The following is a 22,808-nucleotide window of genomic DNA, read 5'->3' as shown; positions in this document are numbered from 1 at the left end:
GGCCATGGGTACCATTCACAGAGAGTTGGGGAATGGCTGCAATCACAGCATTGTAAGATGGCGAAAGATGTACCTTTAGGCCCCCTCCTCGATTCAGAGATGGTCTTTCCCTTTTCACGTAAATCAACTTTTGGAGACTTATGGCCATGGTGTCTACAATTCCTACTACTACTACCAGTACTGTACAAATCTCCTCCAACCAGGCCAGAAATAATATAATAACAACAACAACTATAGCTCTGTGACCAGCAGTCTGCTTCAGTCCTGGTAGACCTGTTTTCAGTGCTGGAAGTTCACCAAAAAATGTTCTTTCTGAAATTCTTTCTGAATGTTTTCTATGCCTGAATACTGCTCTTTGTCTACAGATGACTGTTCAGTATGTGAAGGAACTCTTAATACAGATTAGAGAGGTGTGGATTGATCTCTATGATTTGTTTTGGCAGCTGCACTTTGTAATCTAAACCCTGTTAACACTTGAGTTTAAAGTTCATCTTGGCTGATCAGATCAAAAGTGGACAGTGGTCAATACAAATGTAAACAAGCGCTAAGACTCTTTGTGATCAGATCACTCAGACTATTTGCCGAGGCGGTCTGGGGCACATTTGACCATGAAAAACATTTTGTTTTTTGTTTTCTCATCTAGCCCTTCCTTATTAAGTTGATTTGACATCCAGCAGGAAAATCTGTACACAGAGTTCAACTGGACACCTGGAGGAAAAGATTTTAATACCAAATGTTAAAACACTCATAAAGGATGTGTACAATTTAACACATCGGTGCTGTCTGCGCTCTTATAACATGTGAATTAATGTATTTCTTTTCTTTATGGGAGGACTTTTGTTGAATGCATCCATCTTCTGCCTTCCAAATTCAGGTTGTCCCAGAGGTCACAGAGCAAGAGGCAGGGTACACCCTGGCCAGCTCACCACTTTGTCACAGGTCTAACACTGACGCCCACATTCAACCCTAGATGTAATTTAGAATCACAAATTAACTTAACATGCAGCTGAATACCCCTGTTGGTTAGCACTCTTGGCACAGTTTGGCACCTTTGTAAACCATCTCCTCCATATCAAGAGTGTTTGTAGCTTCTGCACAGCTCCTTAAATATTGATTATCAGTCTTGCCGTGAAGTGAAACACAACTACTGTCTTTAAAAATTTTTAGATCAATACAAGCCTTAGAGCGGAGCGCCGTCTCTGCATCATCCACTCTGAGATAATCATTAGCGGTCATGCATACTACATGAACTGTTACAAACTTTTTTGCCATTCAGAGCTAAGTAAGTAAAAAATACATCTCTTGATAGAGCAGATGGCATTAGGGTTGGCATTAAAGTAGCTATAGGCTGTAATTTAACCAATTATTGATATAAACATCTTGATCAGTGACACCACAACTCTTCAACAACTGCTTAATGGATAAAACTACAAGTTTGATGCATAAAAATGTTAAATAAATTGTTTTTGTGGTACCGTTCAAGCGTAGCTAAGGCCATTGGATGCCGTTTGCTTTTTCTTCCTGTTTGTTTTTTGTGATTTTTCCATCACCCTGGCTTCACATTGAAATTCATGTTACAGGGAATGAGCTGTCCAACCAATAATCTTCAATCATGTCTACTGACAGAGCGGCTCCCTTCAAGTGGGGCAGCGGGTATTGACAGAGAGTGATTGCAGCTGTACGTGTTTGGTTATACATCCCAGTCGTGTCATCTGGCAAAAAAGCAAAGCAAAAGAAATGGAGATCATGATAAGAGGACGGAGGGAGACGGGGAGGAGCGAGGAGAGAGATAGGAAGAGAGGGATCAGTGCAGCTGTGTGCCTCTTTAGGATTCCTGCTCTCTACCTCCTCTCGCCCGGGCCAAACCGGCATCATTAGGTTTGGCAAATTACCCGGGTGGCCATTGTGGCGCAGCCATGGCACGTTAGTGTGTCTTTTTAACTGTGGCTAAACTCAGTCTATTCACTTGTAAAAGAGAGCAGCCATTGGCAGATAGTTGGCAGGTTGCACAGAGAGGCCATTCACCCCGGTAGGAAGGAGCTGAGAACACTGCCTCGGAAATGGTCCTCTCTGAATATTTTGATGGAGGGACTTTGGGTGCCCTCTCAGTGTCCATTTGCTCCAGCTAACAAATCTCCATCAACTGACTTCATTGGTAATCAATATCAGTGCTCCTTATAGGTGAGGGCAAGCAGGAGCTGCAGTCAGAAAGAGAATTTTAGCAATCTGATTCAGTGTTGTTTCGATGTTGTCCTTTCTTTCTTTTTTACTCAAGGAGGAATTTGGAGTTTGGAATCCAGTTTTTTTTTTTTTTTTTTTTGTAGTGGGGTGTAGTGGGGTGGGGGGTTGGTGTTCACTCTGTCTTTTCATGATAGTTGGACGCTGTCCAAAAACTCGGGTGGAGAGAGTTTAGACAAGAGGCTGATATACAAGGGTCAGATGCTGGACTCCCTCCTTTTATTTTTGATGCCACGCAGGAACAAATTACAGGGCTTCTGAATGAAGAAATAATTACTCGTAATTAATTTCGCTGTCATAGAGTTCCTCCGTGAAGAGGACTTGTCTGGATTTTAATGAAGCACACTTAACGCGCGCACCCAGTGTTGTCGGGTGCTCGGTTTGTAGCCGGTGTGGCGGAAGTGCTAAAAAGCAGTTTCAAGGTCTTCTGTAGTGCGTCTTTTTGTAGGCAGATCACGACATGGATAATTACCTATAATAGCTGTTTTGCAAGAAATGAGGGAAGAGGTTACTCATGCTGACAGAAAAGGAAACGGCCCCTTCACAGTTGCTGAGCTGACGTATTAAAGCTTAATAACCTGCCGGTCACATGGCTCACAAAAGAGGTTCATCCATGCCTTGTTCTTTTACTTAGAGTCAACTCAAGCCCTCGGACCACACTCCATAAAGGGGGCATCTCTTTGGCCTCTATCAGAGTCCTCCTAAGTTCTCCGGGATACGCTTGTTTAGTTCTTCTAAGAGGAAAAAGTCAAAGTGAGCTTGCATGGTTCCTCAAATAGAGGCGAGGGGAAGTTCCATGTTTCTTAAATTTTGCATGAACATCACTGCGAATCACTCTGGCATCAGCAGAAGTAGTTGTCGCTCAGAGACAGAAAAAAAAATCACTATATTCAAGAAATCTCACAAACTTGAAGGCAAAAAAAATAAAAAAAGCAGCAGGGAAAGAGTCCAGAAAGAAAAATGGAGGATTTGACAAAGGCCTCTGCTGTGTGAAGTTTGTACAACTGTGACAAAGTGCTGCAGAGGCACTGCTGCTCTGTCCAAACACTTGTCAGTGTGTCACTACACACATTTCCACTTAAATGTTGAACCAGGGGAGAAACATCAGCGGCTTCTACTTGTGTAGCTGTAGCGTGTAAGGGGAAGGAGAACGGGGGGGGGAGCTTTTTTCCCCTGACTTTTCTAAGGAGTCGTTGGGTCATTTTTACATTTTCAAACAACCCGAGAAAGAAAACAAACTGTCTGGCTTCTGAAGACATGACACAGCCTCTTTTTGAAGGTTTGTAATAATACCCCGTGTGGGTCACTTCTGCAAAGTTGTTGATTCCCCCCCCCCCCCAAATCTCATGGCTTACAGGTTGCATTTATACTTTAAAGTACCTGTTGCAGTAAATGAAAGAAATCTGTCAACACAACACTTTGAGGTTAAATTGCTTTACTTAATTGGGGGGAGGGGTGTCTTTATCAGTAGGAAAACTTGAAAAAAAAAAAAAAAGCATAGTTAAAAGTCTGAAATTTAGCCTCCTTCACATTTAGAAGGAATTTATTTCCAACATTTTTCATTCTGAACTTGGCATGGTCATTCTGAGTATGAGCGGGAGGTCTCTGGGTGAAAATGCCTTGCTGATGTCAGAGGTCAGAGGAGAGTGGCCAGACTGCTTTAACCTGAAAGGAAAGCAACAGTAACTCAAATAACCTAGAGCTGCACAATTGTGATTATCTCTATTATTCTGATCGATATTAAGATTACAGTTAAGTTTAGTTATTTATCCTTTCATTTTAGTGACAGAAATGTTTTAATTGTACTGTCTTGTAAACACTGCTTTCACGTCCATGTTCCGCTACGTTCCTGCTGATGTACAATACCAAAACTATGTAAATGCAATGAACTTTACTAAAACTTAACATGAAATTAAATCAGCAAAGCACTACTTTCATTTTTACATTGTGCTGCACTTCTTGGTTAGTCAGTTAGTTAAAACATCTTCACAAAAACCTATTTTTACTTGACCTGCACTGATGATTGAGTGCATCCTAGAAGCAAAAGTCTTCCACTCCAGTTTTTTCCAAACCATTATGATAGTTTGTGTACAATGTCGGTTTTGCCAATTTAGAAAATTAATTGCATGAGGGGAAAACATCTTTTGTCCACGATGATCCTTCATTACTCACCATGTTTAGTGGACACATATCTTTGGCCAAATAGCATCCGATTGCCTCGATGATTTCAATAGGTCTTTGTGTGCTGGATGGATATGCAGACGCGCATACAGGCTTGCTTTTACAGACGCCTGAGTGCACGGCGGATGATCCACTTTTGCAAATATTGCGTTGTTTCTCTTGGCCTTCATGCGTTAATAATCCTGCAGTTTGTGGTGCGTTTTCAAGCAGTTGTAATAAGTTATCGTGCAGACGCTGTAACTTATTATTAGTTAACATCACTTGCCCTAAATCCAAAGTATTTCCAAACGTGTGATGATTTGCTCTGAGGGACAAGCTCTTGGTCTTCTGCTGTGCCAGACATTTGATTTTTTTTGTGTATCTGTCTGTTAATGTTGCGGTACTCATCTAGACTACAGCAGAAGAAAAGGAAACTGAGGCTACAGTTTGCACGGTCTCACCAGAATTGGACAACAGAAGATTAGAAAAATGTTGCCTGGTCTGTTTTGACATTTGGACGGTAGACTCAGAATTTAGTGTAAACAACACGAAAGCATGGATCCATCCTTCTATCAGTGCTGTAATGGTGCATGGGCACACTCTAACCAAGCATTGGTTATCCACCACAACCTATTTGAGTATTGTTGCTGATCATCACTTTATGACCACAGGGTACCCATCTTCTGATGGCTGGAAGCACCTCAAAAGCTCAAATCACCTGTTGAACATGACAATGAGTTCACTGCACTCAAATGGCATTCATAGTCCTGACACACACCAGCTCTCAATCCAATAGAGCACCTTTCGGATGTGATAGAATGGGGGATTCCCATCATGGATGTGCAGCCAACAAATATGCAGCACCTCTGTGATGCTACTGTGTTAATATGGAGCAGAATTCCTGAGAAGTGTTTCCAGCACTTTGTTGAATCTAAGCCGTGAAGAATTAGGTGCGTTCTGGAACCAACAGTGGCAAGAGTGTGGCTCCAACCAAGATATACCGATTAAAGTGGCCTGCATATATCATGATAGATTTTAATATAAGAATCAAACTATCTGTACTGCAGGAAAAGTTCAAGCACATTTAATAAGCTCTGTATTGACTCTGAGTGCCATTTGGTGTGAATGTGTAAGGGGAATTAGTTTAACCTTTTTTGCCAAGTATTTTTTAGTTGGTTTTTTTATTTAGCTTAAGAAACTTATACAACTCAAGTGCCGGCAATAAATGTCAAAGTAAATTACAATGGCAGATAAAGAGTCTATATATGGGCACAGATGTGAAAGTGGAAGGTAGCCACGAGCTGATTCTGTTTGCAGGGTTGGTTTACATCGCAGGACGTGATGGACAACAGACCCGTCTCCCAGGCTAGGGCTGCTAATGACTCTGAGGCCACTTGTAGTGACTACTTTGGTCAGGAGAAGTTACTTTCAAAGTCACATTTGCTAGTAACGAGCACAATCCTTAACCGCTTGTTTGGATCCATATAGATGCTCACGTAATAACGCAGTAAATGCTTAATTGCATTGCTGTGTATCTCCTTTAAATATTTAACAGATGCAATTTCATTCAGTCTTGCCTCAACAAGCTGCAGAACGATCAATACAGTAGTTTGCAATTGTGAAACAATTCCAGAGCAAATCTAATCTACTAAAACATCTATGTTGAAAAGGCATCCCAATAAAATGAAAAGCATACAGAAAAAATATTCAGCCTTAAATACTGCTGCAAAATTTGAGTACAGGTTACAGTTTAATGTCTTTGTGTGAGGTTTTGGAGTTGCTGCAGGAAAATGAAGTTATCTTCATGTTTCAGCAGACGCACAAGCATCTTAGATTTGTAGTGTGTAGTTTTGTCCGCGAGATGTTCGAATCAGCTTTTGCTGTTGCAGAGGAATCACAGGGAGAGGCACCAGTGAAGTAGGAGAGACAAATCGGCAGGCAGCAGGGGTTTGAGTATACGCCTGTCATGCTTAGCTGTGTTGATACAGGGCGGCCCAGTCCTCAGCTTTATTTACTGACATGGCCCTGCCTTAAAATCTTGGCTGTGTTGCTCCAGTGTGGTGGTCACATGTTCACTTTGTGTTCCCGGGGGATTTTTTTTCCCACACAGTCCAAACACAGACCGGTCACATGAATTGCAGACTCTGTGTTTCTAATCCCATCACAAGTTGTTATTTCTTTATGGTGTTTTTCTATCGCAGCCAGCTACACGAGTGAGTGAATGTTCAGATACGCTCCGTCTCTGGGAAAACAGCTCTCTGATTTTATTTTTGAAGCAATTTACTTCCAACTTTCTATAACAAAGTCAAAGACTGTAGCTCAGGTCCGTCTGCCACTGTCGGGTCCATAATATTACATCTAATCACTCAAGCCACATTTAGAAGCATCACACGACCATCTACTTATTTTATGTGTAACATATGTCCTCTGTACTGATGCGGTCATTTGTTTACTTCAGATTTCAACTAAACTCAGCTAATCCAATGTTTTTTATATACTGCCAAATCACAACAGTCTCCTTAAGGCGCTTTATATTTATAAGGTAAAGACCCTGAAATAATACAGAAAAAACACCAACAGTCAGACCACCCCCTATGAATAAGCACTTGGCGACAGTGGGAAGGAAAACTACTATTTAAACAGGAAACCTCCAGCAGAACCAGGCTCAGGGAGGAGCAGCAATCTGCCCTACCTTTTTTTTTTTCAGATTATGTTCAATTCATATGACTTATGTTGAAACATTTCAGAAAAAATGTATTTTTTGTTTGTTTAGATACAATATGAATAAAAGCCTTTAGCCACCCCGCATTTCTACTCATTCCTTTATATTTTTCAGGAAAATTGGGAAAGAGATGGACTGATTTACTAAACATTACAGTATACATTTACAGTATATAAGACACAGAAGGAATCTGTACGGTAGTCAATATTTGGTATGGCCACCTTTTGTAGCTGTCAAAATGTTGGTGAGGCAACAGTCCGTAACCTGGCAGTACAAGGAATGTAAGTTGTATTAGCAATATGTTGTTATAGTTCACAAAGATGGTTGGACACACAGCTATGATGTTGGAGATTGCAATACTCAAATAAGACTCTAATGAAAGTCAACCAGCTGACATCATCATACTGTAAAGCTTATATTCTACACAGCATAGTACTGAAAGTTTTATTGTGGATACCAACAGGCTTACTGTAAAACCTTCAGGATATTTCTGGAAAGAAATCAAATTTCCCTGTTACAGGGTACATTTAATATATAAGATGTGCAAACAGGACAAATATACAGCCACAGCCATACAGCTTTGGGGGGCAGTACTTAGGAATAGCGTTGGTGACAAGTGAACTTTCATGGTCATATTAGAGGTGACTACCCTCTCAGAAGCAAAGAAGGGAGCACAATGCTTTTGTTAAAGCACAGTTAAAAACATTCATGGAAAACATCGGTGCAGATAGTTGGGCTCACAGTGTGTCTAAAGAGTCTGGGTGTTACTTGACTAAACTTAACCAAACCATACAGAGGTCCTAGCACACTTTGTCATGTAGACAGAGGATGATGAATATGCGTTCTTTGTCTTTAACTAACACTAATCACCAAGGGAGAGCCTGCGTCCACACATTTCCTACTGCCCCCGAAGAATCTGACTGACGTCCACTGTCGCTCCCCCTCGTTGGCCTGAATAGACAAATCCCAGAACATTAGGCCTCTCACTGGCCAGCCTTTGCGCGGTGAGAGGACCGTGGCCCCGTAACAAAGGCGAGGCCAGCGGTGGAGGCTCTGCTCCTGTCGCTTCATTAAGCAGCAATGTAAGACCCAGCAGGCTGAAAAACCTCTGCCTCCACACGTATTCAGTCCTCCCAGTGAGCAGTAGACAGGCAGACATTCACCGCCTCCATTCTTTGTAGTGCGTAGCAGCTGCACTGAAACTGGTTTAAGGGTTAAAGAAAAAGAAGCCGCTGTGAATGGGCAAGAAATATGCTGCCCTGTAGTGTTGAGGATGTTCAAAAGTTTTCAATACATAGTTGGAACATTATGGCCTTTTCCATAAACTCATTTATCACTCAGCTCAGACATTTTCTGAGTCAAATTTGTGCTCTAGTACCGCCTAACCCTCAGGCGACAGTGTAGCTAGATTCAGGCATTTCACATGCTCTCATGGTGAAGGTGTCTCCTTTAGTTAGTCTTCAGCTGCTACTTAAACGCTTGCTCACATCCGAATGGTTCACTGGCCAGTACAGGAATGGAGCTTAAAACAGAAATTTATTAGATGATTCAAAACACATTTTTTCCATTTCAGAGCTCATACATAGAGTAATTTCACATGCAAAAACATTTAAAGGTCTTTATCCTTGTTTGCATCCACATGTTTTTTTAAATTTAGCAAACGTTAAATACCTTGATGAATGCATACAGCTACTGAGAAGTGACAGTAACATCCTTTATTGGTGGGTGTCACTCTTCTCTCCTGTCTTGCTCTGTTTCCAGTCTGTGAATTTCTAAATAAATGAGAAAATGCCTTTTTAAGGTTTCTAACAAGTTTATTTCTCTATGTTCAGACATGTTTTCTTTAAAACAATACAAACAAATAGGAAGCATTCATTTCTTTTACAGTATGGTCCTCCATTTTGGATGACTGCAGCTCATGGAGTCCACTCCATTGGAGTGTGAATGTTAGATAGAAAGTACTTGGAAAAAAAGCTTCTGTGAATGGGTGAATGAAGCATGTTGTGTAAAGGGCTTTGAGTGCTCAAGTTGAGTAGACAACGTGAATGTTTGACCTGGATGTCCCCATGTCAGCAACCTCACAGCGGTGAGCAAAAAGTGACATTTATCTGTATTTTGCAATAATTAATCTGCTGACACTGCAGGTCAGATTGTGGCCTCTTCTTCGGACTTGCTGCTGTTTCTTTAGCAGCCTGACCCAATGCCTACATTGATCCACTTCATCCTGACAGGACAAGTAAACCATTTCCACACGTGGACGGCATCCGTGAACTTTTCTAGACGTAGCCCCACAGAAGTGCACGTGAAAACACAAAGACCCAACACATTTGGATTAGACATTAGCCTGTAACTAACTTGCCAGCGTATGCAAAGCGTCAGTATGTATGCTACAGCTAGTATCTGGCTGCATTTACTTATACCAAATAGAGTATCTTGAACGCTGCCTCCAGTATCCCTCTGTGTGCTGCACGTGAGAAAGCAAAAGTCTGATACTTGTCTGACGCAGCTGAATGGAAATTTGTAAACTACATAAAAGAGCCTTTGATCTTTGTGCCTAAAGTCACCATCAGATCATCACCTTTGAGCAGATTCTGATTCATATAAAATGAATTCGACCCTTCATGTGGCACACCCTCCTGTTTGGCTCTGTGCCCGGGGCTCATCTCTGAATGGATCCCCTCAGTCAGAAAGAGGCACCCAAAGTTTGAGAGCTGGCGTTAGTGAAGATTGGCGGCTCTGGCCTTTTGAGGTGAATTAGCCATGACCGAGTCCTGCTGACACTGAGGCGATGGACACCAAAAGCAGACAGACAGAAACTGAGGAGGGACAGCGGGGCCGGTCGACTGGCAAAATTAATTTAGATGAATGGGCAGGAGGACAGAGAGAAGAGAGTGTGTGCAAGTGTAAGCTATTACTGAGTGGATATGGATTTTTAGAGTCCAGCACTGATGTATTGAGTTTTCTAGAGTGATTATCTAAATGCCAAAAAATATAAGGATATTTATTTGTCACAAGGCTGATTGGTTTACTCTCCCTGCCATTACTGTCTGGTTGATTGACAGATATCACTTCTGCTCTGACAGGTGATTCCTGAGGACCTGATAGAAGACTGGATGCGGTTGTAACTATGGTAACATCTGGGTGGGGGGTATGGGCCCTCTCCCCCTGTGGCCTTGTGCTGGTCATCTGTTTATCCATGTGTCTGTCAGAGGAGCCTCACATCAAGCCTGCAGACTGCAGCAGAAAGGAACATCCTGTTGTTTCCTACCAAGGTGAGCAAAGAAACACACCACCCATAGAGTGGGGAGGGAGGCCCACGAATGAAGTTAGGGCTCAAAAATGAAGGCAGGCTTGCAAAATCAGGAACTTTGTACATTTTAATCACTTTAGTTTAGGCTCACCCCATCGTAGCAACTTATGTGCACATGCCAAACTGAACAAAGGCCCCAACCTAGCACCAAAGTTCATGCTGAAAGGAGACACTTTTTTAGTTGAAGTAAGAGACTGCGTTGCTTGCACATTTACCCATTGTGAAAAGAGGACAGTGTATCTATTTTCCACAAGACAATTTGTTTTCAAACAACATAATTTGTGTTGTTTTTTTTTATGTAAGAATACACACTCACAAATATATGAGAAAGTCAGCGAATTGAAAAGAGTCACGCACACAAAGGCCGTGTTTCTTTGAGCCCACGTTCAAAGTGATGATTTTCACATGTAGCCGGTTAGTCCACGTACCCAACATCAAGATCAGCGATCTTAACCTTGTCACACAACGATCGGGTTGTCATGCTGATGTTGAGAATTAGGCAAACTTGTAGACATGCATGTGTTTCCTAGACTGTCTACAGTTCTCAAATTCAGGCTCTTTAAGCAGGTTGTTGTGAGCGAGCAGTGTGGTAGCCTTATTGTAAAACGGTAATCATAATGCATCTTTTGCTTGAATAAGTGACGTAAAGGCTATGGGTTAAGGGTTGTATGAGGACCAACTGTATGCAAAAGGCTACATAAGATATACATTTTCGATTTAAATTAAAGTATAAAAAAACTGTATGTATGTCTGCCCCTTCTAATAACAGTGTGGTCTGATTTTATCAGCCCTACATTTTGATCATACTCTCATGTCAAACCATGGCTGCTAAACAGTGCCTTTACTCCAGTGCTTCACTGAATAAGAACGTACATATATGGATTTAAAGATCCCTTGGTAATGTTTACTTTAACTTTGTATAATTTTTTCTTGGAAACACAAGGAGGTTCTCTGGCCAGACCCTGCTACACAAACAATAAAGAGTCCCTGAAGCTGAAATGGTATCTTTGTGAAGGAGCTTTGGTTGGGTCACAAACATTTTATGGTCCTTTGTAAAGTTAAATAACGATTGCATAATTGTATAACAATCTTCACTTATCCACCAACTTTAAATCAATGCCATCTCTCAACATTTCATTCGCGGCTCTTTAAAAACTGATTTTCATTGGGTTTGTATATTCAGCAATAACCACCACAGCAACAGCGATTGATTAGTTTGCATTCAAAAAATGTTCTCATGAAAATTTATCAGCACAGCAGCCTGGGTGCTTGCACAAAAGTCTTGTCCAAATCCATAAAAGCTTTAAACTTTTAGAATGTCATTTCACCAACTTTTGTTGCTCTAATCACTGCTGTCTAAACGCTGTTGCACGGCTTATTCTGTTGCTATCACAGCCATATTGTAACCAACCATAAAACCCACAATAGTCTACAGCTTTTGAGAAATTATGTTTGTTAAATGCCACTGGAAATGGAAATAGACAAGGAACAGCAATATTAGATAATAATTATCCTTATCCTGGACAAGTTATGTTTCCGTCTGAAAAGAAGAGAAAAACACAGGACACAGAATGAAGATGATATAACAAGCAAAAGGTGAGTTTTAACTGATATAGAAATTGTAAAAATCATTAAAGAAACCAAAAAGTAACAACTGACAAAGGGAGACACAAAAAGCCACCATGTATAGCAAGGTAAAACGATAACAGGTGGAAGCAATTAGGGCATTGTAGTGGTGGAAAAAGACAAAGACAAGAGGTAAATAGAACACAAGAAAACAACAAACAATAAAATAAAGCAGGAAATGACACAAGAGCAGACAAGGAAGCACAGAATACACAGGAAATACACAGTAAATCAGAAGAAACGGACCAAAGAAACCAAGCATCTGAATTGGGAAGAAAGATGATTGAGAAAGATGATTATTTCAGAAACTGCTGATCTGCTGGATTTTCCCAAATAGCCAAGGTATGCAGAACAGCATCTTTGCACCCTCAGAAGCACTCAGATCTGCTGCAGCAGCAGAAGACCACGTTGGGCACCCTCCTGTCAGCTAAGAAAAGGAAACTGAGGTTACAATTATCACCAAAATTAACAACAGGTGGAAACATTGGAAAATCGCCTGATGTGGCTTGTATTGATTTAAATGTAGGGTCAGAATTTGACATAAAGAACACGATTTCCATTTCCACGATGACCCATTGCTTTGTAACAATGGGTCAGACTGGTGGTGGTATAATGGTGTGGTACACTTAATACCAGTTGATTGTTTAAACTCCACAGCCTACCTGAGTCTTGCTGCTCACCATGTCTGTCCTTGTATAACCACAGTAGACCCATCGTCTGATGGCTGCTTCCAGCAGGATAAAGCTCATATCATCTGAGACTGATTTCAAATCTAGCAACTGTGTGACTCTATCACGTCTAAAATCTGCGAGGAATGTTTCCAGCATCTTGTTCAATTTATGCCATTAAGAATTAAAGTTCTTCTGAAGCCAAGAGCAGGTCTGACCTGACACCAGCAAGGTATCCCTAATAAAGGATCCAGGTCCAGTAATAACAATGATGATTGCTGTAATCTTATTTTCTTTCCTGTGTCTGTTCATTTTGTTAAATAAAATTGCTAAAATGCAAAGAAGTTCACAAGCAGCAGACGCCAACTTACATAATGCAAAGTGTAGACAGTTCTGAAATCTGAAATATAAGGCCGATGAAACTAGACGCTCTTAGTTAATTGGCTTTTTTGTTGCAAGAATGAGTGTCGATTTCTGATTCCCTGTAGTTAACTAATTTCTTGGACTTAAAAGAGAAAGTCCAAGAAATTAGAACAAGTCGCTTCTCCTTGTCAGCTGTCAGATTGGTGTTTTGAATGAGAGACTTAGACTGCCTGCACTTGTCCGCTTTGCAGCAGCTCATTATGTACACAGGCAAGTGCACAAAAGCAATTTGGATTCAATAGCTCTCCGAAAATCACTGCTGTTCAAGTGATGGTTTGTATTCATGTTGTTTTGTTGCCCTCTTTCAGAGCTATTCAAAGCAGAACTGAGACCAGACAAGAATGATAGTTCAGTTTCTAATAAGCATCTTGACACGCTGGTTGCTCATAACCTTTCAATTTGTTGTTTTATGTGACATTAATTAAGATTAACCAATACAAAGTGTGAAGCGTGACTTTAATATAAGGTTGTGAAATCTGGCAGCACTATGAACTCTTAGTTGGAATTAACTTGCATTAATAAGGATTTGTTGGAATTGTGTTTATCTCATGCATCGAGGTTTACAAAAGACACGTTGAAAGTTGGAACTGTGCTTGGCAATTTCTGCAAAATAATTGAATGTAAAGATATATGTGAAATTAATAAAGGTGTTGATGTTGTGTCTGCAGCATGGCCTCATTAAATGCTCTTCTTCAGCTGTCTAATGACTGTGAAAGGGCCTTTGATGTCATTATTTTGACTGGATGTCAGTTTACATTCAGCTCAAAGTGTTTGCCTGGCAAACCGTGCTGCTTTTGTTGTTGATACATTTTTTTTCCCACAAGCTGGCTATCAAATGAGAGGAACAGGCATTTATTCCTGAGAGGCAGCAGCAGTAATTTGCTCTGAAACATTGCGGGAAGCATTAATTTGTATGTGGTTTGTTCGCCCTCCCCGAAGCTCATGTAAAACAGCTAAAGCAACTTTATTTACTGTTCAGTTCTGATTCGCTGTCATACTGCTCAGGTGGTGGTTTTCAATTAAGGGCATGTAATATCAACCATGATAGACTAAAGTTATAAAGAAACTTTCAAAACAAAGTTCTTGAGAAGATGGAAAAGTCTTAAGCCACCCCTCATTTCTTTATATTTTGCTTAAAGGGAGGCAGATATACAGTCAGGTCCATAAATATTGGGACATCGACACAATTCTAACATTTTTGGCTCCATACACCACCACAATGGATTCCAAATGAAACGAACAAGACATGCTTTAACTGCAGAGTGTCAGCTTTTATTTGAGGGTATTTACATCCAAATCAGGTGAACGGTGTAGGAATTACAACGTTTGCAAATGTGCCTCCCACTTCTTGAGGGACCAAAAGTAATGGGACAGAATAAGAACCATAAATCAAACATTCATTTTTTAATACTTGGTTGCAAATCCTTTACAGTCAATCACAGCCTGAAGTCTGGAACACATAGACATCACCAGACGCCGGGTTTCATCCCTGGTGATGCTCTGCCAGGCCTCTACTGCAACAGTCTTCAGTTCCTGCTTGTTCTTGGGGCATTTTCCCTTCAGTTTTGTCTTCAGCAAGTGAAATACATGCTCAATCGGATTCAGGTCAGGTGATTGACTTGGCCATTGCAAAACAGTCCACTTCTTTCCCTTCAAAAACGCTTTGGTTGCTTTTGCAGTATGCTTTGGGTTGTTGTCCACCTGCACTGTGAAGCGCCATCCAATGAGTTTTGAAGCATTTGTCTGAATATGAGCAGATAATATTGCACGAAACACTTCAGAATTCATTGTGCTGCTTTTGTCAGCAGTCACATCATCAATAAATACAAGAGAACAAGTTCCACTGGCAGCCATACATGCCCACGCCATGACACTTCCACCACAATGCTTCACTGATGAGGTGGTATGCTTAGGATCATGAGCAGTTCCTTTCCTTCTCCATACTCTTCTCTTCCCATCACTCTGGTACAAGTTGATGTTGGTATCATCTGTCCATAGGATGTTGTTCCAGAACTGCGATGGCTTTTTCAGATGTCGTTTGGCAAACTCTAATCTGGCCTTCCTGTTTTTGGGGCTCACCAAAGGTTTACATCTTGTGGTGAACCCTCTGTATTCACACTGGTGGAGTCTTCTCTTGATTGTTGACTCTGACGCACATACACCTGCCTCCTAGAGAGTGTTCTTGATCTGGCCAACTGTTGTGAAGGGTGTTTTCTTCACCAGGGAAATGATTCTTTGGTCATCCACCACAGTTGTGTCCCGTGGTCTTCCTAGTTTTTTGGTGTTGCTGAGCTCACCAGTGCGTTCCTTCTTTTTGGGAATGTTCTAAACAGTTGTTTTGGCCACGCCTGATGTTTTTGCAATCTCTCTGATGGGTTTGTTTTCTTTTTCAGCCTAATGATGGCTTGCTTCACTGGTAGTGACAGCTCTTTGGATCTCATCCTGGCAGTTGACAGCAACAGGTTCAAAAAGCAAACAGCACACTTGAAATGAACTCTGGACCTTTTATTTGTTCATTGTAATTGGGGTAATGAGGGAATAACACACACCTGGCCATGGAACAGCTGAGAAGCCAATTGTCCCATTACTTTTGGTCCCTTAAGAAGTGGGAGGCACATATACAAACTGTCATAATTCCTATACTGTTCACCTGATTTGGATGTAAATACCCTCAAATAAAAGCTGACAGTCTGCAGTTAAAGCATGTCTTGTTCGTTTCATTTGGAATCCATTGTGGTTGTGTATAGAGCCAAAAATGTTAGAATTGTGTCGATGTCCCAATATTTATGGACCTGACTGTACTTGTTATCTTTTAAATTGGTTTTGAGCAATGTTTCTTCAGGATTGGATGGTGTCTTTTTTACATGTTTTTAGTCCAGTCCTTGTACTTGACCTGGCAAAAAAGGCACCTTACTCAAGCGATGAACCAGTGTTGGGTCTACACCAGTGGTTCTTAACCTTGTTGAAGGTACCGAACCCCATCAGTTTCATATGCGCATTCACTGAACCCCTCTTTAGTGAAAAATAAAATATGATTTTTTTTCAACTTCAAGACATAGATATGTTTTTTACTGGTGCACAAAATGAGCCGTGCATGTCACGGCTGAGGCTCTGCCGAACCCCTGAGACCGACTCACCGAACCCCTAGGGTTCGATCGAACCCAGGTTAAGAACCACTGGTCTACACACAATGGACAACTTAGGAAAGATCAAAATTTAAAGTGGTTCTTTGTGTATCTTTAGGCACTTTGCGACTAGCAACCCGTTAAAAAAAACAAATAATTTGTTCCCATTTGTTTAATAGAAAGACATAAAATTGTATTTTCTACCAACAAGGTGTGTCCCAAAGAGCTACAATGTAAAGGTCTGTAATATCTCAGTATGGTATGCAATGTGTCCTTAAAAAAATCTGAGACAACTGCACAAGTTGAGAAAAAAGTAAAGACCTGACAGATATACCTTACTTATCTTATTACTTTGACATTGAGCAGTCTTATGTGATGGTAAATTTATGTTGCTGAATTCAAGATAAATTATTTCAAGAGATTGCTAATTAATTAGAACAAGTAATATAATATGAAAATTGGGAGACTTCCAGATCTTTATGTCCTACCCTATAATTTTGGAAAATAAATCAGTACTTTCAGTCTGTTTAAAAGCCTCCTTTCTGGTCTTAGGCCCTAAGATTAAAGATGAGTTGTAAAGCTGGCAAAAGGCAAACACTGGATAATGGATCTTTTTCATCTTCTTCTTCTTCTTCTTCTCTTGTCTCTCATATTTCATGTTATCCTCTCCTGCTTTTCTTTTCACTTTTTCACTTACTTTTATACTCTTTCTCCTAACACCTTCTTATTTTTTCCCTCACTCCTCATCATTTGATTCTTTGTACATCCAGCACTGAGGTCTTGGGTGTCTGAGTTCTCACATCCAGGTGCAAAGGACTTCTCCCAACTTGCTTTGGACCTGAGACGAAACCAGCTTGTTGTAGGAGCAAGGTACCAAATAGCATGCATTACTCAAACAGTAATCATACAGCATGTTACTAGCATACAGTGGTGTAAAGTGGATACATGATGTGTCATCATAGAAGCGTGCCAGCGTTCATATCCTGGACAAGCCCCCAATTCTTACATGATGATATTTCTGGACATAAACAAGGGAAATACACACAACAACATTTTTTTTTAATTAAAACACAAAGTCCCAAAAGCCCAAAGACAGCACTAAAGGGTAAAGACAGTTCTTAAATGGAGTAAAAAGACCCAAAAGGAAGAAGAAAAAATCCAGCAACACAAGCTATACAGTTATATTGCCCAGGCGCCACAAATGTGTTTTGATCAAACTGTGTCTGGACAGAAGTTGGGAAATACTAGAGGATAACATTTATATGCTTTACACTGCTATTGTGAGCAGTCTGTTGTTTTAGCTCTAAAATAAAATATCTTTTACAGAAATTTCCTCTTCAGACTGAGTTTGAATAATACCTCCCTCATACAGGTAAGGTTAAGACTACACAAAAATGAACTACTGTCAAAGACATTTTATTTTTAAACATTTTAACAGTATCTGTTATTAAATATAAAGGTCCAATATAAAAAAACATTCTACAATTGAACATTTCTCCTCAGGCAACAGAATGGGCATCCGATGAAGACACAAAGCGCTCATGTCAGAGCAAAGGCAAATCGGAGGTATTGTGCTGTGACTGAAATACAGATATTTGTCTGTGTATTCAGAAACATATTACGTTAGACTGGATTATGTTATTATATGATTATATTATATTGGAAATTTTGATGACATGTCATGAAACAGTAAAACTGAGTTCTGGTGTATTTATCTGCAGGGTGAATGCCAAAACTATGTACGGGTTTTGCTGATAAGCGGAAGGACGCTCTTCACATGTGGGACCAATGCTTTTACCCCTGTCTGCATAACCAGGCAGGTTAGTAAAATGCCAGTTTTTGCACTTAAGTAGAATTAATGAAACTATATGACAAGAAAATACATATTTTATAGTCTAAAATCCTTTTGGGGTAATTAAAAGAAAGGCAATTATAAGTTGCTAGATCCCAATGTAAAATGGAAAAAGGACATGGAATTTAAAAAGGATAAAATCAAGAAATCTGACAATAAAAGTCATTTTCTTCTAGTCACTTTGATTAGCTAATTTATCTTTTCTCTATATATTTTGTAATTATATTTAGTAATTATAAATAGTTTTGGTGCCTTTGTGATCCTCAGATGTCTTCAGCAGCTTTGTGCATTTGGGAAATGGTAGAAACTGAAGATTACATTATTAAAAGTTTTGAAATTCATTAAAAGTTTTGAAATAATGTGAATAAAGCGATAAAAACAGAAAGAACAAAATTGCTTGTCAATCCACTAAAATAGCAGGAAATGCTTAGTTCAGTTTTCCCTTCTTTCCGTCAGATTTCTAACCTCAGTCAGGTGTTAGACACTGTGAACGGTGTTGCCCGATGTCCCTACGACCCGCGTCACAACTCCACTGCCATGATCACAGAAAAGGGCGAGCTGTATGCTGCCACAGTGATTGATTTCTCTGGACGTGACCCAGTGATCTACAGGAGCCTGGGCAACATGCCGCCCCTGCGCACCGCCCAGTACAACTCTAAATGGCTCAACGGTTAACAAAGCACCACACGGATTTGTCCTTTTCATCACTCTTTCGTTGATCCATCACGCTGACCTGTGTCTCTGCCTCTTCTATTCTTCTAGAGCCTCATTTTGTGTCCGTTTATGAGATTGGTCGTTTTGCCTACTTCTTCCTGAGGGAAACTGCGGTGGAAAATGACTGTGGGAAAATGGTGTTCTCTCGAGTGGCTCGGGTCTGTAAGAATGATATGGGTGGACGCTTTCTATTGGAGGACACCTGGACCACCTTCATGAAGGCTCGCCTCAACTGCTCACGCTCAGGAGAAATCCCCTTTTACTACAACGAGCTCCAGAGCACCTTCTACTTACCTGAGCAAGATCTGATTTATGGCATTTTTACCACTAATGTGTGAGTTCTGTTTGTTAATAATGTCATTTCATAGACTTTACATGCCAAAGTCAGTTAACTCAGAGCGTACTAAATAGAGTATATCCTCCTGAGAACCAGTCTGTTCATTTATGTCCTCTTTAATGGACGTTTGTTTTTGGTCAATATATTTTGACTTATTTGAGCTACCCTAATAAGTCCTGTTGTTTTCAAAAATGTGTTTGGGTGGCCTCTTTCAGCTCCAAATAGGCAGGACATCACAAAAAAAGTTACAATGAAAGAAACTTTCCTCGGTTCTCAGGAGGATATGAAAGAAAGATGTACTCACTGTAGCCTCACCAACAAATTTTGTGTTTTTGCTGTTACCAGCTTGCTTAACGTGACTAAATATAGACACAAGGATGGAGTGCTAAGCTAGCTATTGAAAGCTAGCTAGGTTAGCAAATTGTGTTCCACTGACACACATGCTGCCACACTGACACACTGTCAATGTCTGTATATAAGCATGTGTTTTGCTATGTTCAATTTTAAACATGCATTTATTTAATATAAATTAACACTGTCGCTAATGGTCCTTTTGCAACAGTAATCATTAGCTAATTTGTGCTAAATACAATCAATAAGGCATAGAATTGACTCGAAACTCAATAAAAGAGTTAGACAGCCTGTTAGTACAATGAACTACCCAGAAGGCAATACTGTCTGTCACATAATTTCACAAAATTGGTCGAAAATATGGGCATGAATTAGCTGAGGTGAGACTATAGCTAGCAGCTACAGTTGTCTGTGCACCTACCCGTCACTCCAGGTCTACACAACCTTAATTACGCATAGCTTTAAAGCATTTGTTCCTGGACAGCTGCCATGTAGTTTGTCATTGTCTATAAAAACCAAGACAGGTTATTATACCGTGCTAGAAATGTTCTTTTTTCTTCTTTAAAGTCGTAAATGTTAACACATTGGCCATTAAAGGAACTGGATTATTTTGGCACTTGTACATTGCCTTATTTAAAGCCTCGTGAAAAACACTTGGTTTGGTAAGTTACAGTGATATTGAGTACATTAGTCTTTTCCTGGCTAATATACCTAGACAGCACATTGAGGCTTTTTAATAAAACTTTGACCAAAAGTACTAACTATTAATCTCTCTTATCATGTTTGTATGAAAGGTAATTTTTTTTGGCAAACGTGTCCTCTCGCGTATCAGCTGTGCCTTTGGGGCTTGCTTTAAGACTATGCACCTTTACACTAATGTTTAATCCATAGAGTAGTTTCAGCTGAGGCAACTAAAAGGTTATGTTTGTATTTTACTGTTATGAATTTAACAATTCAAGAAATATGTGCTTTTCTGTAGAGATGTGCCCAAGAATGTTTGCTTTCCTTCACATTCATTAGCTAAGACCTGAGCATTGTAATTTCCTGTGCTTCTCTAGAAACAGCATATCAGCTTCTGCTGTCTGTGCTTTTAATCTGAGCGCCATCACCCAAGCCTTCAATGGACCATTTCGATACCAGGAGAACCCGCGCACTGCTTGGCTGGCCACTCCAAACCCTATACCCAACTTTCAGGTAACTCATTTCAAAACATGGACAATGACAAAGAATTCAGACTTCTTTATACATATGTATTTTTCTCTGAGAACATGAGGTTGGTGAGGACACTAAAGCAAACAGCTTTATCTTGCCACAGTTGCCCAGGCTTGTAAAGAAATTTTCAAAAGACTGACATCCACTTCATCACTCTGTGCTGATTGCAGATATCTAAATGCAGTGCAGCAGAGAAGTTTTGCTCAGCTCCAACAAATACATGTCCCCAAAATAAATGCTTGGCAAATTTCCCAATGCATCTGCAAAGTGCTATTCAGTTTGAGCTACAGGGAAACTGTAGTCACATTTCCTGTTGTATAATGTCTGTATATAAGCTTGTGTTTAGCTATGTGCAATTTTAAACTTGCATTTATTTAATATAAATTAACACTGTCGCTAACAGTCCTTTTGCAACAGTAATGATCTTGCCTGAAATTTTGTCCTTAAATATAAAACAAGAAAAAGTTTAACAAATTTTTTTATGAAGCATTTGTTGCCTGTAAGTTTGCCATTAAGCTAGCATGCACAAAACTATTTACATGCCTAACGATAATAAGATATCCATCGTCGGACTTTACCCTTTTTTTTCTTTTCTTTTTTTTACTGTGGACACACTGTAAAAACCAGGAACTTTTCTGTCATTTAATTGTTTATAACTTCATTACTTTGGTGTAGCATGCATGGCTGCAGGGGAGGTCTTTATCAGTTGAAAAAGCTATAAAACTTATGAAAATACAGTTAAAAGTACCAAATATCTCTCCTCCACATTTTCTAACGCCTTCCAGTGGGCCAAATTTTAATCTTTACTGGGCCTCCAGGCCTTATGTTTAACACCCCTGCCTTATATGGAGGTGCAATGCACAAACACTGAATGAGGAGCAGCTCATCAGAAGAAAATGGGCTTTTGAGGTGGAGAATCTTAAGAGACGTGTGTTTAAATGCATGTTTCAGCTAGACGAAGAACTAAGAGACTGCATAATTGGCCAGTATATTACAAATAAGAGTTTTCTGGATTATGAATTATGCAGACTGTCCATAATAACACAGTATAAGAAGTCTAAGGAGCTTGGAAAGAAAAGCGTCTGGACTTCAAGTTGCTTGAAGACGTTTCACCTCTCATCCGAGAAGCTTCTTCAGTTCTAGGGTCAAATGGTGGAGAGTCCCAGATTAAACCCTGTGGGAATGTCCCCCTAAGAGGGACAAAAGGACCCCCTAATGATCCTCTACCTAATCACATGAGCCAAGGTGTGAAAACGGGCTTCTTTCCAAGCTCCTTAGACTACGATGACCTGGATGACTAAGAACCTTCACAGACACAATATAAGAAGCTTCCCTTTCACTAAACGCCCTTCTGCTGCCTCCTTCTTGACTGCTCAGTGTGGCACATTAGAGGAGGGCGCCAATGGGGGAAACCTGACAGAGCGCAGCCTCCAGGACGCCCAGCGGCTCTTCCTCATGAACGACGTGGTCCAGCCAGTAACCGTCAACCCCCTGCTCACCCAGGACAACCTGCGTTTCTCTAAGCTGGTGGTGGATATCGTGCAGGGCCGACACTCTCTCTACCACGTCATGTACATCGGCACGGGTGAGACACGTTCTAATTAAAAATTAGAAAATAATCACTCGAACCGGTTTTTTATCTGCCACCCTGGAGCTTGCTCTTATTCCTATTGTCTTAAAAGAACATGGCACCATTCTGAAGGCTCTCTCCACAACCAATAAAAGCCTGCATGACTGCTACCTGGAGGAGCTCAGGATCCTGCCCGAAGGGAAAGTGGGGCCAATAAAGAGTCTGCAAATCCTCCACAATGACAGATCATTGTTTGTGGGCCTCGATGACAGATTGGTGAAGATCCCATTAGAGCGCTGCTCCAGCTACCCAACTGAACGGTTTGGTCCAAGATTTTCTAAAATGCTTTTAGTCTTTATACCAAATAGAAACAAATATACCTACAGATTAATGAACATAAGAACCATAAATATGACTGAGTATAAATATTTAGCATAAAGCAAATGAAAAATTGTAGCCTTTAGTCTGTGTGAGCCTGCTCATATATTGATTTTCTGGTG

General features: G+C 40.4%; 1 protein-coding gene across 3 annotated transcripts in view; it reads left to right on the top strand.

The window, feature by feature from the left end:
* The window catches only part of LOC134621350 (semaphorin-5B-like), a 48,947-nt gene that overhangs the window by 12,539 nt on the left and 13,600 nt on the right, over positions 1 to 22,808 (top strand). For all 3 annotated transcript variants that reach the window (XM_063467807.1, XM_063467805.1, XM_063467806.1), the window contains 10 exons: positions 10,204 to 10,392; positions 17,043 to 17,142; positions 17,599 to 17,644; positions 17,776 to 17,838; positions 17,994 to 18,092; positions 18,581 to 18,794; positions 18,887 to 19,172; positions 20,585 to 20,720; positions 22,116 to 22,323; positions 22,421 to 22,628. In XM_063467807.1, coding sequence (XP_063323877.1) covers positions 10,248 to 10,392; positions 17,043 to 17,142; positions 17,599 to 17,644; positions 17,776 to 17,838; positions 17,994 to 18,092; positions 18,581 to 18,794; positions 18,887 to 19,172; positions 20,585 to 20,720; positions 22,116 to 22,323; positions 22,421 to 22,628 — 1,505 coding nt within the window. In that variant the 5' untranslated portion in view covers positions 10,204 to 10,247. The remainder of the gene's footprint in view (positions 1 to 10,203; positions 10,393 to 17,042; positions 17,143 to 17,598; positions 17,645 to 17,775; positions 17,839 to 17,993; positions 18,093 to 18,580; positions 18,795 to 18,886; positions 19,173 to 20,584; positions 20,721 to 22,115; positions 22,324 to 22,420; positions 22,629 to 22,808) is intronic.

The sequence above is a fragment of the Pelmatolapia mariae genome, linkage group LG23 (genome assembly GCF_036321145.2).
Source record: "Pelmatolapia mariae isolate MD_Pm_ZW linkage group LG23, Pm_UMD_F_2, whole genome shotgun sequence".
Classification (NCBI taxonomy): domain Eukaryota; kingdom Metazoa; phylum Chordata; class Actinopteri; order Cichliformes; family Cichlidae; genus Pelmatolapia; species Pelmatolapia mariae.
Note: the sequence above shows the minus strand (reverse complement) of the source record. Positions and strands in the feature narration are given on the sequence as shown.